Here is a 13042-nt window from a genome sequence, read left to right on the forward strand (position 1 = left end):
GTCTTGCACATGGCAGATGTGTAACTTGTGATTGGGAAATAAGAATCATCTAGAAACAGAAAGTAGGACTAGGGCAAGGAGTAGTTCTAAACGGCAGCCTTTGTGGTGAGCACCTGCAATCTATCCCAGTGTGGAAGGCTGGGTGGAGCAGGAGCAGTGAGAGCTCAAGACCATCCTGGTCTCCCCGCTGAGTTAAGGGGCCATCTTAGACCACAGAGTTAAGACCGTGTGAAGAAGAAAGACTAACCCAACAAGAAAGGACATACGGTATGACCTTGGACCACACCCACACGGTGGGAAGGAGGGGAAATCAGAGCAAAGCCCCCCCCCCCGCACTGCTTTAGAGAAATGAAAAGTGGACATGCCCCCACTGTGACCTGAGAACCATGTCCTGCTGGACACCAGGCAAGACACCCAGCACACTCTCCCCACTAGTCACAGCTGGCTGAAGCCCTTTGTGGTCGCCCAGAGGCTGCCCTGGTGTTTTATTTGCAGGAAGGTGTGGTCTGCACTGACGTCCTACCCTATCTCTCTGGGGGATTTCGGAGACAAACACTCAGGCCACCAGAGTCTGTACCCCCTGAGGATCCCCAGAGTCAGTCCACTCCCCATCGACTTGGTAAGCTCTAGAGTCTGAGAAAATTCCACACAGCAACCCACCAGGCACGCCTGGCACTCACCACAGAAAGAAAGCCCTTAGGTGGTGACCTCTCTTTTAAGGAACAAAAGGCTAGGGAGTCCTTGGAGAAAGCATCTGAGGTGTCAAAGACCCCTCAAACTCATAGAAAGCCAGATGGGGTGCCTTGCAGATCCGGGAAGTGGAGACAGGAGCATCCCCGAGTGTGAGGCTGACTAGCCTGGCCTTCCTAGCAGCAAAGAAACCCTCCCTCAGGACGGTGGGGACAAGCATTGATACCTGTCTTCTGGCCTCTGCTCCAGGCCATGGCAGGCGGCGGCCCCAATACGCACACACAAATACAGCAAACAATGTGCTAAGACTCACTGCGCTAACACTGACCCTCAGGTGCTGGCTGCCCTGACTCTGCCAGGCACTGGACGTCCCCTGGTACGCACTCAGCACTAATGACCTTTCTCAGAGGTCAGCGTCCATCACTGTCCACTCCTAAAGACACTCCTCAGCCCTCCCACTGGGGAGTTAGAGACACACAAGTCCTCCCCGTCATCAGAGGTTTGGACAAGAGCCACCTCCCTGGGAAGGCTTAGGAGACAAAGTTGAATGAGACAAGATGATCTATCTGCATTGCCCAATTTCTGAAGGATATGGCGGATTCAAAACCGTAAGAGTACATTTGTACAGTTGCTAATCTTTGTATAATATAAAAACAATACAAAAATAGCTACAGGACTGGAGAGGTAGTTCAGCGGTTAGAGCACTGACTGCTCTTCCAGAGGTCCTGAGTTCAATTCTTGCAACCATCTGTAATGGGATCTGATGCCCTCTTCTGGTGTGTCAGAAGAGTGACAGTGTACTCACATACATGAAATAAAGAAATCTTAAAAAACAAAAAGAACTGTGGGCTGTGGGTGTGGCTTAGCGGCAGAGCAGTTGCATAAAATGCAAGGGGCTCTGGGTTCACTCAGCTCTGAAGGGGAGGAAAAAAGAAGTCTCTAAGTATTCCCACTGAGCAGTGTTCCCCCACTTAAGACTTGGAGGCAGGAAGATCAGGAGTTCAAGGCCAGCCCGGGGCTTCTAAATGTCTCTAAAACAGCTATCAACCCAAGTGAAAACAAACCAAAGGAAGAACTGAATTATAAGCTGACTTTCCTTACTGTGCCACCCACATAATGAACGAACTGTCCGCAGGCCTTGCCTCTAAACGGGATAAAAACCGGAAAACACTAGAGGGTGGGTCTGTGTGTACCAACCCCTCCTCCAGAAGCTGCTCAGCTCTCCGGTCTGCATGTGCCTAAGCAGCCATTTCTTCATAACACACATCTGCAGTGTTTGTATAATACTGCTTTTATGGGGCTGGGGATTTGGCTCAGTGGTAGAGCGCTTGCCTAGCACGCACAAGGCCCCGGGTTCGGTCCCCAGCTCCGGAAAAAGGAAAAGAAAACAAAATACTGCTTTTATATTACACAAAGATTAGCGACTACACAATGTATTCTCATGGTTCTGAATCCGCCTCCCCCTCCCTCCCTCCCCCTCCTCTTTCCCTCCCTCCCTCTCACACTCGTGCATGTACACGCACAGAGTGATCCTATCTGAACTAGAGTCTCGTGTTGAATTAAGGTCCACCGTGACAGGACTGAGAGACAGACAGGGGACTAAGTACAACAGAGTCTTCACGAGCATGAAATTCCACGTGTGGGGGGGAGGGGGGAACAGCTGCTGGGTACAGCAATAATTCAGGGCACCATGTCATAGCACCTCGGCAACTATGTCAGCTATCACGAATGCCCATTTACAGAAATGTTAGGGACAGCTAGTAGTACCCATAAGCAGGGGACTTTTTTTCCCTGTTAATTTCAATTTACCAACAGAAAAAACAGCCACAAGTTTGGAAGAAAGACTTCACGGCACCGTGTAGCTGCAGAGGTTTTCCTGTGTCTCCCTCTCTGAGCTCTGAGCTCTGAGCTTTCTCTTATCTGTTTTTCCCATGGTCACCTTCAGGGAGAGCTCAGTAGCTGTGCTAAGGACTAGTGTCCCAGCCTGGATGGGCTCGGATGCTCTCACTGCTTGACCTGGAACTAAGTCAGTTTCCTGGTGCTGAGTGATTTTCAGTCTACTTTTCTTTTAATGTTTTAATCTCTTTTTTTAACCATTTATTTATTTATATGAGTACATTATCTCTGTCTTCAGACACACCAGAAGAGGGCATCAGATGCCATTACAGATGGTTGTGAGCCACCATGTGGTTGCTGGGATTTGAACCCAGGACCTCTGGAAGAGCAGCCAGTGCCCTTAACCGCTGAGCCATCTCTCCATCCCCAATGTTTTCATCTCTTTCTTCATAACTGATGTATGTTTCTTGACAATGGCTACTTAAATTTAACAATCAAGGTCCCATTTACACTTACATTACTGCTGCTCTGTGCTAGTAACAGTCTGTAAACAAGTCTGTCTTGATTAAAGCCATAGTGCCCATTTAAAAAAAAAAAAAAAGGACTGAATGCCTCTTCAGTGGGAATTTTCTTTGCCCACAATGGTTGCAGCCAACTTCAATCTCTGGCACACTACTGAGAACGCAGAAGTTTCCCTGGAACTAACACATCCCTTCCCTTCCAACACAATTACATAATCTGAGCGTTAAACAGTACCTTAGAGATCACTTTGTGGTCCAAAATCCCTCTGGACCGAGACTGTAAGATCCGCTCTGGGTAGACAGGTGTTGACCTGTAAATCCCACCTAACAGACGCTGTACCTTCGTGGGTTCTTCATTTAAAGCCTGTTTGTTTCACTGAACAGAACAAGTCCAACACCCGCCGGGTCTGTTAACATTCTTGTTCTTACCAAACTCTGACTCCAACAGCCACTGGAATCTGTCATTCAAGACCAGCATGATTGTTCTGCTCCTTAGCCAGTATGCAAAAAGAAATTCAGTAAAGGCAACTCCACCACAAAGCAAATGCTTGAATCCTTCTAGTAACAGTTTAAAATCTTAAGCTCCTAAAAATCAAGTCCTATGCCTGGTCTGACCTGCACAAGGCAATAAATAGGTGGTCAAAACACACAAGCAAGGGTGGACATCAAAGCTGCCTTCAGTCCATTATAAAACGTTTAACCAAAATTGGAAAATCAGTTGTTCCTTTCTTAAGGACCTTAAGTGTCCAGTATTCATCCAAAATACATTTTCACCTCTAGGATGATCTTTTTAAAACCAAAGATCTTGCTGTATTCACGTGACTAAATTACACAACCTTCTACTTAGAACATGGAAGGACCTAACCACAGTACTGTAGAGAGGCACGGTATTATGCTAATTAGTTTTCCTCCCGTTTCCCGGATCCCATCTGACTTCCCATATGACAGTGAAGAGAACAAAGCTTCTAGAACAGCCTTCACCACTGACAGTTTTACTGTATGTATTCTAAAGCCCGCTCATCGCTCATCATACGACCTTGCTTACGAACTGCGCCCCTTGGGGAGATCTGTGTAATGAAGGAAAAGTAACAAAGTATACGTTTCCAAAACTCCTGTTTTGCAATCCCTCAACAGCACAAAGAATGCTTTCACTGATTTTCTTCAGGCGGTCATTTCGTTTAAATTCCCTCCTCCTTCTCCTCCTTCTCCTAAATATCTCCAGACAGTGATTCCTGGCAGTTCATCCGTCCCCTTTCATCAGAGCTTTTCATAACTAACGGGTCAAGTTCCTGTCGCCCATTTCAACACGACGCACTGTACTGCAGGCTTGCCACCACAACCCACCGCCGAGGGCTGAGATGAAACACACTGTTTCACTGCCCTTCATTGTTTCAAGCATCTTCCCACCGTGCACACGACAGCAGTGTGTCCCCACAGGCATTTTATGAATTTCCAAAGCAGCTATTCTTTGTGGATTTAAAAACCATGCGCCTTTCCTGATTCTCCCTTCATCACCACAGAAATGGCTTTGTGAAGCCGAAAATTATTTTTTTAAGTTCCTTAAGGAAAAAGAAACAAAACTCTAAATTTGTCTATTTCCCTAGCATCCCCTACGAGTCATCCCTATTGGGAACTGCAGAGGAACGTCGGGATAAAGATCTTCATAAATACAGCTTTTGATGTTCGTGAAGTTTTTCCGTCAATAACAACAAAACAACAACAACAACAACAACAACAACAACAACAACAACAACAACAACAACAACGGTGTCCAATGCCCTTTCTTTTCAGGCTCCACCACACGGGCTCATCAGCTCAACGTTAGAATCAAACGGCTGGCCCTGGCTTGTCACTACCAGGGCTCGCCCGCAGCCACCTCCCCTCGGCCAGCCGCAACCCTGTGGGAGGGAGCGGCCCTCCGCTCCGCCACAAAGGGCGGCCTGCGCCCCATGCACGTGTGCCGAGCTGCCCAGCGCCGAGCCGCTGCCCGGGTGAACGGCGGCTGGCCTCCGATGACCCGCCGCCGGGCGGCATGCCCCTGCCTCGGGCCCTCTCCGCTCCCCTCCCCATCCCCCTTCTCCTCCGGAAACCCCATCGGGCGTCCCCGACCCCCCGCCCCGGCGCCTCACCTCCTCCTCGCTCTCGCTGCGGAAGCACAGGCACGCGGCCCGCTTCTTGTAGCCGTCGCCGTCGTAGGTGCGGGTCTGGTTCGACTTGAGCTTCATCATCCTCCGGACCCGGGTTGGGGGGGTGCCGTGCGGGGCCTCGGAGTCGAGGGAGGGGAGCCTGCTGCGGACGGCCGCGCGCGCGCGCGCCCCAGGCTCGGTCGAGAGGGCGGGGAGGAGAGTCTGTATGTCCGCTACACGGCTCCGCGGCGGGATAGCCTCATTGCCCCCGGCCCAAGCTCCGCGCCGCCGTCACGGCCGCCGTCGCCACCGCCGCCGCCCCCTCTACCGCCGCCGCCCCCGACGACGACCGCGCCGCCATTTTGGACGCGCTGCGTCAGCTGCGTAAGGGCACGCGGGACCGCGGGACGGCCGCGCGTGCGCAGCGCAGCTGGCGTCGGGAATCGCGCCCGGCGCAAAAGAGTGTGTGCACTGAAGGCCGCGGGGGGCCAGCGCGGCCACTACGCACATAGCGTAGGGCTAGGGCCGCCGGAAGCCCGGTGAAGCGCGGTGTGTGGGCGCCACTCGAGACCCCACGGTCCTGGGCGCTGCTGGGCAGAGAGCAGAGGCCCGCCTAAGGTCACCGGGTGAGCGGCCCAGCCTGATCCAAGGTTGCGTGGCTCAGATGACCAGGAGAGTGGCAGCACCGGTCTGCTGTGCCTCGCCGCAGACCGTCAGCCTTAGCTGCCGGGGATCAGGAGTGGGGCGGGGCGTGTGTCTTGTTTGCTCTTTGCGGTCAGTTGGTAGCTGTCAGGACGCTTGTGCATCCTGCGGCCTTTTGTGCAAAAAAGGCAAAAGCTGCCTAGGAGTGAAGCTCAGGGCCAGACCACTTGCCTGGCATGCTTGAGGACTGGGTTCGAACCCCAACACTGCAAAAGAAAATTTAAAAAGGGACGAAAAGAAAAGAAACGCATCCTCTTAAACAGGAGGAGCAGAAAAGGGGAGACAGTGTGCACAGAACGCGTACATAAATCGTGAAATACCGTTTCTGGCAGTGACTATACATTGGGATTGACCCTCTTGGAGGACGCAAAAGTGGGGTACAGCACTCCCGCATCAAAATTGGCACCGTTAAAAAAACATGTGCAAACGTTTAGGAAATTCTGTCGGGAAATTCAAGATTTTTTTTTTTTTTTTTGGTTCTTTTTTTTCGGAGCTGGGGACCGAACCCGGGGTCTTGCGCTTCCTAGGCAAGCGCTCTACTACTGAGCTAAATCCCCAACCCCGAAATTCAAGATTTATAAATAGATCCCAAACTATTTATTCATGTGTGGGGGCAGGTGTGTGCACGGTGATTGCTTCTGTGAGGTCAGAGGGCAAGTTATAGGAATCTTTTTCCTCCCACCACACAACCAGAAAACTGGACGACGTAAGTGGTGAGGCCTGGCTGCAAATGACATTACTGGGTCATCTGACTGGCCCCCATTACCTCTTTTACTTATTTTGTATGTAGTATACTCATTAATAGTCTAGAGGGGCCCAAGAGGTGTCAGTTTCAAAAGGCCACGCATGAGCCTGACAACCTGAGCTAGATCCCTGGCACCCACATAGTGAAGGGAAAGAACCAACTTCCACAATTACCACATGTGTTCTATGTGTGTGTGTGTATCCACACACATCGTAACTTTTTAAAAATACCTAAATGAAGGGGCTGGAGAGATGGCTCAGCGGTTAAGAGCACTGGCTGTTCTTCCAGAGGACCCTGGTTCAATCCCCAGCACCCACGTGGCAGCTCACAACTGTCTGTGGCTCCAGTTCCTTCACACGGCCATTTATACACACACAGCCAAAACACCAATAAAGTAAAATTTTAAAAAGTCTCGCTGTAGTGGTAGAGCGCTTGCCCTGGGTTCGGTCCCCAGCTCCGAAAAAAAGAAAAGACAAAAAAAGTCTCGCTGTAGAGGTGATAGTAGCTCCTGAAAATGAACGCGTGACCAGTAAGCAGGAAGCACCAGACATTATCAGCAACAGCAAAATACAATTTAAAACTGTAGTGAGTGCTGGGGGGGGGGGGGGTGTAGGTGTAGCTTATTTGCCTGGTATGAATGAAACTCTAGATTCCAAATAAACTACGTAATGGCAGTAATCCAAGCACCGAGGAGAGAGAAGCAGGGAGATCAGGAACTCAAGGCCATCATCCTTGGCTACACAGCAAGTTTGAGGCTAGCCTAGGCTACATGGGACCCTGTCCCAAAGAGGAAAGGGATTGAAACAGGCAGTGGAGAGATGGCTCAGCAGTTAAAAACACTTAGTAGGGGGCTGGGGATTTAGCTCAGTGGTAGAGCGCTTACCTAGGAAGCACAAGGCCCTGGGTTCGGTCCCCAGCTCCGAAAAAAAGAACCAAAAAAAAAAAAATAAATAAAAAAAAATAAAAAAATAAAAACACTTAGTAGTCTTGTAGAGGACCCTGGCCTGGTCCCTAGCACCCATGAGGTGGGTCACCACCACCGTAACTCCAGTCCCAGGGGGTCTAACACCTACTGGATCCTGTAGGCATCACACACCGGCATTCACACATACACAGACAATATGTCTTCAAAAACAAACTATTGCTGACAGGAGCCTGATACAGCGGTCTCCTGAGAGGCTCACCCAGAACACGACAAATACAGAGGCAAATGCTTGCAACTACCACTGAACTGAGAACGGGGTCCCCATTGGAGGGGTTGGAGAAAGGACTGAAGGATCTGAAGGGGCTTGCAACCCCATAAGAACAACAATACCAACCAACCAGAGCTCCCAGGGACTAAACCACCATGCAAAGAGTACACATGGACCAGCCCATGGATCCAGCAGCATATGTAATAGAGAATTGCCTTGTTGGGCACCAATGGGAGGTGAAGCCCTTGGTCCTGCCAAGGCTCGACCCTACAGTGTAAAGGAATGGCAGGGCAGGGAGGTAAGAAGGGGTGGTGGGTTGGTGAGGGAGCACCCTCATGGAAGCAGGGGGAAGTGGGATGGGATAGGGGTTTTATGGACAGAAAACCGGGAAAGGGGATAACATTTGGAACATAAATTTAAAAATATCCAATAGAAATGTAAATTTAAAAATCCAATTAAAAAATAGAATTATGTACATTGATGCTTCCTGTGAGAACTCAGAATTTTAGAGTCCCGTTTGATTTATAGATTTTGCTTTGGGGCCTTCTCAGTCCCTTGCCAAGCCCGGTGTGGCCTTGGTGGGGATAGAACGACATAGTTTCTGCCCCTGGGACAGGGCCCCCGGTGTGAGCCTCCAGGAGTGTCAATAGGGGCTGTCATGTAAGGCTTGTCTGCGTGATAATGTGCATATTTTCTGGACCCAGTACTAGCAGTGCAAGACTTTTTCCTTCCGAGGAGCGTCCTCCCTCTTAACGTTAATGACTCCATAATAATCAGAAACAGCGCAAATCCAGTAGTCGAGGGTGTGGCTATATATCAGCAAAACAGTGGGACCTTCTGGACAGACTGTAAGGCTGTGGGAAAGAACTCTAAATACATGAGTTCAAAAATACGTAATTTCTCAACTCTGAAAAACGAAGATGTTATATGAATTACATGAGGAACTTCATGAATGCAAAGGACAAACGCAGCTGCACTGTGAACCTCCTTGGTAGAAAATTACTAATGAAGGAGATAAAGAGATTTAAGGTGTGGTGATCAAAGATAATCCCATGTAGCTAAGGTTTTTGTTTACTCTTACAAAGGCAGATGGATTCCTGAGTTCAGGGTCAGCCTAGGACAGAGCAAGGTTGGGCCCACGCAGGGTGGAAATGGTAACTTCAGGGCAGGGTCCCACCCAGCTAGCTTATTGTCTGTGCTTGACAGAGGCAGACGGATCTGAGTTCTCTTACAATGTCAAGAGAAAATGTGCACTTGCTCTCTCCTAAAAATCAAGGGCTGGGGTTCCGGGATGTTGGTTCATAGGTTCATCAAAAGGAAACCTGAAATAAATGACCAAACTGATATGTAAATAAAATACTGGGGTTTGGGGATTTAGCTCAGTGGTAGAGCGTTTGTCTAGCAAGTACAAGGCCCTGGGTTCGGTCCCCAGCTCCGGAAAAAAAAAAAACAAAAAACAAAAAACAACTGGGCTTTTGGTCCGCATGAGATGAATTAGTAGGTCCTTTAGAATCTTCTCTACCCAGAGATCTCTGGAGAGCGAAAACAGCCCTTAGAGAATTTTTTCTAACAGGATTTCTCACTTGGTTGGAAGATCCAATCATTCTTTATAACAGCCTTTCTGACTTTGGTCAGAAAACCCATGAGCTGCTGTCTAGATAGCTTTTAGAATTTTTACTAGCAGAGAGAGCTATCTCAACCAGAGAGTTTTTAGAATAGCAAGGAAAAACTGTCTAATGGAGAGAGAGAGAGAGAGAGAGAGAGAGAGAGAGAGAGAGAGAGAGAGAGAGAGAGAGAGAGAGAGAGAGAGAGAGAGAGAGAACGAGCGCGCAGACCGGAAAGACATCACAGCGTACCCAGGCCGCCAGCTTGGACCTAACAACTTCGAGCCCTTTCTTTTCACAGCTCCCAAACACCCGTTCTCTTGGGAACTCCTCTCCATGTGGAAGCCCTTGGCAGTCCCTCAGCTTGGTCTCCTCTCCCACTGCATATTTCGTCCTCTCTAACGATGCCCTTTGTCTCACAATGGCCCCTTTGATGTGCCCATCAAGCAGACAAGGCGTATTTCTCGAGTGGCTGCTCCTCTGGACACGGGCCATACATTTACCACAGGCTACCAATAAAGCCGTTTCAAACAGTCATGGCCTCTGGGCTTCCACCGGCTGGAACTGCCTAACAAGACCTCTCCTCTTCTCCCCAGCCATGTCCCCATTCTGTCCTAGTTTCCTCTCCTAAACCCGAGAGAATGACGGATTCCCCTCCCCTTCTCGCTGAGTTCCCCGACGCAGTACCTCACCATGACCACTTGGCGGCCAGAGCAGCCAATGGCCGGCCTGAGAGTCTTGTCTTCCCTTGATACTGGAGTGAGGGCTTCAGTGTTTTGAGACAGTTTCTGCTAGTTCCTGCTCTCTCGCTGACCTGGTGGCCCAGACCTATAATTCCAGCCCTAGAGAGGTACCAGGAGAGGGATAGGAAGTTCCAGGTCAGCCTGTGAGTGACTTTTGTCTCACCTCTAGAAGGAGGCCACCTTGGTCTGCACAATAAACTCTAGCTCAGTGAATGCAGACGCCAGAATAGGGCGCAGACCCCTTGAAGCTGAAGTTACATCCACTTGAATGTCACCCAACATGGGTACTCTGGTCCTGCCACCTAACCATTTCATCAGCCCAGTTATCTTTTTAGCTGGTAAATAATTATGTCCATTTGTGAGCACGGGGATAATATGGGTGGTATATGGGATATGTATATAAATGAGCAAGCTAAGCTAATCAATACATTCGCTGCCATTATTAACCCTTTATGGTGGTAACAATATTTGAATATTTAAGTTAGCTTGCATGTATGACTGTGCATGTAAGGGATCCCCTGGAACTGACGTTATGGACAGTTGTGAGCTGCTGGGAATTGAACTCAGGACCTCTGGAAGAGCAGCCAGTGCTCCAAACCGATGCGCCATCTCTCCAGCTCCTGAACACATAGTATTTTTTTTTCAACTGTTTACTACATACGAATGGGACAGTCGAGCATGTACAGTGCACATGTGTGGAGGTCAAAGGACAACTTTCAGAAGCTGACAAGCTGGTTTTCTCCTAGCACTCAGTGAACCTGAGGTGAACGGAGACCCACTGGCTTGATGAACTACCCAATCATCTCATTGACCTTTTGGTTTTGGGATCTTGCTGACTTTAGCCCACCCTCCTTAAGTGACCTCACACAAGTGTGCCCTGCCCAACCACTACCTGTCCCCCTACCCTCAAGGTTTGTTTTTTTTTTTTTTTCCGGAGCTGGGGACCGAACCCAGGGCCTTGCACTTCCTAGGTAAGCGCTCTACCACTGAGCTAAATCCCCAGCCCCGGTTTGTTTCTTTTTAAGTTTGGAGAATACCTGGTATTTAGTGTTACAAAGCAGGTTCTTAGGTTGAGTTTTGTAGATAGGGTTTCTCTGTGCAGACCTGGCTATCCTGGAACTACCTGTTCCAGATCTGCCCTAAGCAGGCAGGCCTCTCAGTGCTGTGATTAAGAGGCATTTGCCGGGGTTGGGGATTTAGCTCAGCGGTAGAGCACTTGCCTAGCAAGCGCAAGGCCCTGGGTTCAGTCCCCAGCTCCGGGAAAAAAAAAAAAAAAAAAAAAAAAGGAAAGAGGCATTTGCCACTGCCCACCTGGGTTTGGATTTTTACCCAAGGTGCTTCAGGGCAAATTGTCTAGCCAGGCCACAAACCTATGTAGCAAAGGTTGGCTTTGAACTTCTGAATCTGCCTCTACCCCAGTGATCACAGGCATGAGCCAAAGTATTCAGAACACATATCCCTGAGCCACTAAGAAATGACTAGCAAAGGGTTGGGGATTTAGCTCAGTAGTAGAGCCCTTGCCTAGGAAGCGCAAGGCCCTGGGTTCAGTCCCCAGCTCTGAAAAAAAGGAAAAAAAAAAAAAAAAAAAAAAAAAAGACTAGCAAGGGACAGCAACCATGACCGAGAATTGCTTACAGCCTTGAAGCTTCTCCCAGTCTGAGGGTGATCCTAGATTTTCTTACATCTGACGGCACACATCTATCATCAGCCCAGGAAAGGCTGAGATGCTAAGACAGTTTGGGGGTGATCTTAAAACACAGACCACCATTTTGGAGTTTTTTGAAAGTCTCACTGTGTAGAATAAAACTCACAGACCCGCCCGCCTCTGCTCCCTAGTTCTGGGATTCAGTCTCTTATCTTCATGCTTTGCCAAGATTCTGTTTTGTCTTGTAAATTAGGGTTTGGAGCAGGCCCGATACAAACTTTTGTACTAGAGTTAAGGCAGGAACTGTTTACCATCTCCAAATAAACTGCAATGTTCAGGTTCCAAAGCCTAGGGCTTAAAATCCAACTGCACTTTAAGACTCACCCACTGCCACCTAGTGGTCCAAACAGCTAAGGGCTACCAGGACCGAGGGTGACTTGAGTCCAGTTACAGGTTTAGAATGCTGGCCCTGGCCCTACAGATCCCAATCCTTAGATGCACTTGCTTGAGTTGCCCTTCTGACTGAACCTATCCGGGGCACTTTCCCAACAACCATTCCCACCCTGCCCCAACCCTGGTGGTCAGTGACTGATCAGGTCCCTATGCCCACTCAACCACAACCAGGCTACCTTCTGGAGCCATGATGGATGTATGCTGTAGTCAACTGGGACATCACTTGCCTGCACCTCAAGATTTCCATCTCTCAGTTTCTTGTACCTTAGTTGACATCACTGAAGACCCCTTCACACACACACACACACACACACACCCCCAGGTGCCCCAGTAAGGACTCCAGCAACTTAATTTCCAAGCCCGGAAATAGAAGAATCCAGTCTTACAAACCCAAGCAGAACCTACCAAGTTCAAGCCAGGGTTCGAATCCAAGGCCTCTCCTAGGCATATGTTCCTCTGCTGAGCTTATACCCTTAGCATTAAAAAAGCCCAGTACCCACTACTCTAGTACAGGCCACAAGTGAAAGGGAGGGTCCAAGTTCAAAGCTGCCCTGAAGCTCCTTCCTGTGCTTGGGACCTCCCTCTCCAGAAGGCAGCATCCAGCATGGCTGGTCTGAGGTAGAAGCCCCAAATCCTGACCTCGGAGGCACATTCCCGCAGAGAAGCCACTCTGCAGGGACAGAGATGCTAACTGGGCCAGGCTAAGAACAGGACCGCCCAGGACACCCCCAAATCCAAGCAAGTTTCACTCCATTCACACACTGACCCTTGAACCAGTCCCCTG

The 13042-nt window shown here is 49.4% G+C and overlaps 1 protein-coding gene across 2 annotated transcripts in view; it reads right to left on the reverse strand.

Annotated features, from left to right (window-relative positions):
• Nudt3 (nudix hydrolase 3) overlaps positions 1-5539 on the reverse strand; it is a 52590-nt gene extending 47051 nt beyond the window's left edge. Inside the window, 1 exon segment of one of the 2 annotated variants that reach the window (NM_001024243.2) lies at positions 5177-5539. In NM_001024243.2, coding sequence (NP_001019414.1) covers positions 5177-5275 — 99 coding nt within the window. In that variant the 5' untranslated portion in view covers positions 5276-5539. 2 annotated transcript variants of the gene reach the window in all.
• Between the last annotated feature and the right edge of the window lie 7503 nt (positions 5540-13042).

Source organism: Rattus norvegicus, chromosome 20, assembly GCF_021556685.1.
Source record: "Rattus norvegicus strain SHRSP/BbbUtx chromosome 20, alternate assembly SHRSP_T2T, whole genome shotgun sequence".
Lineage (NCBI taxonomy): Eukaryota > Metazoa > Chordata > Mammalia > Rodentia > Muridae > Rattus > Rattus norvegicus.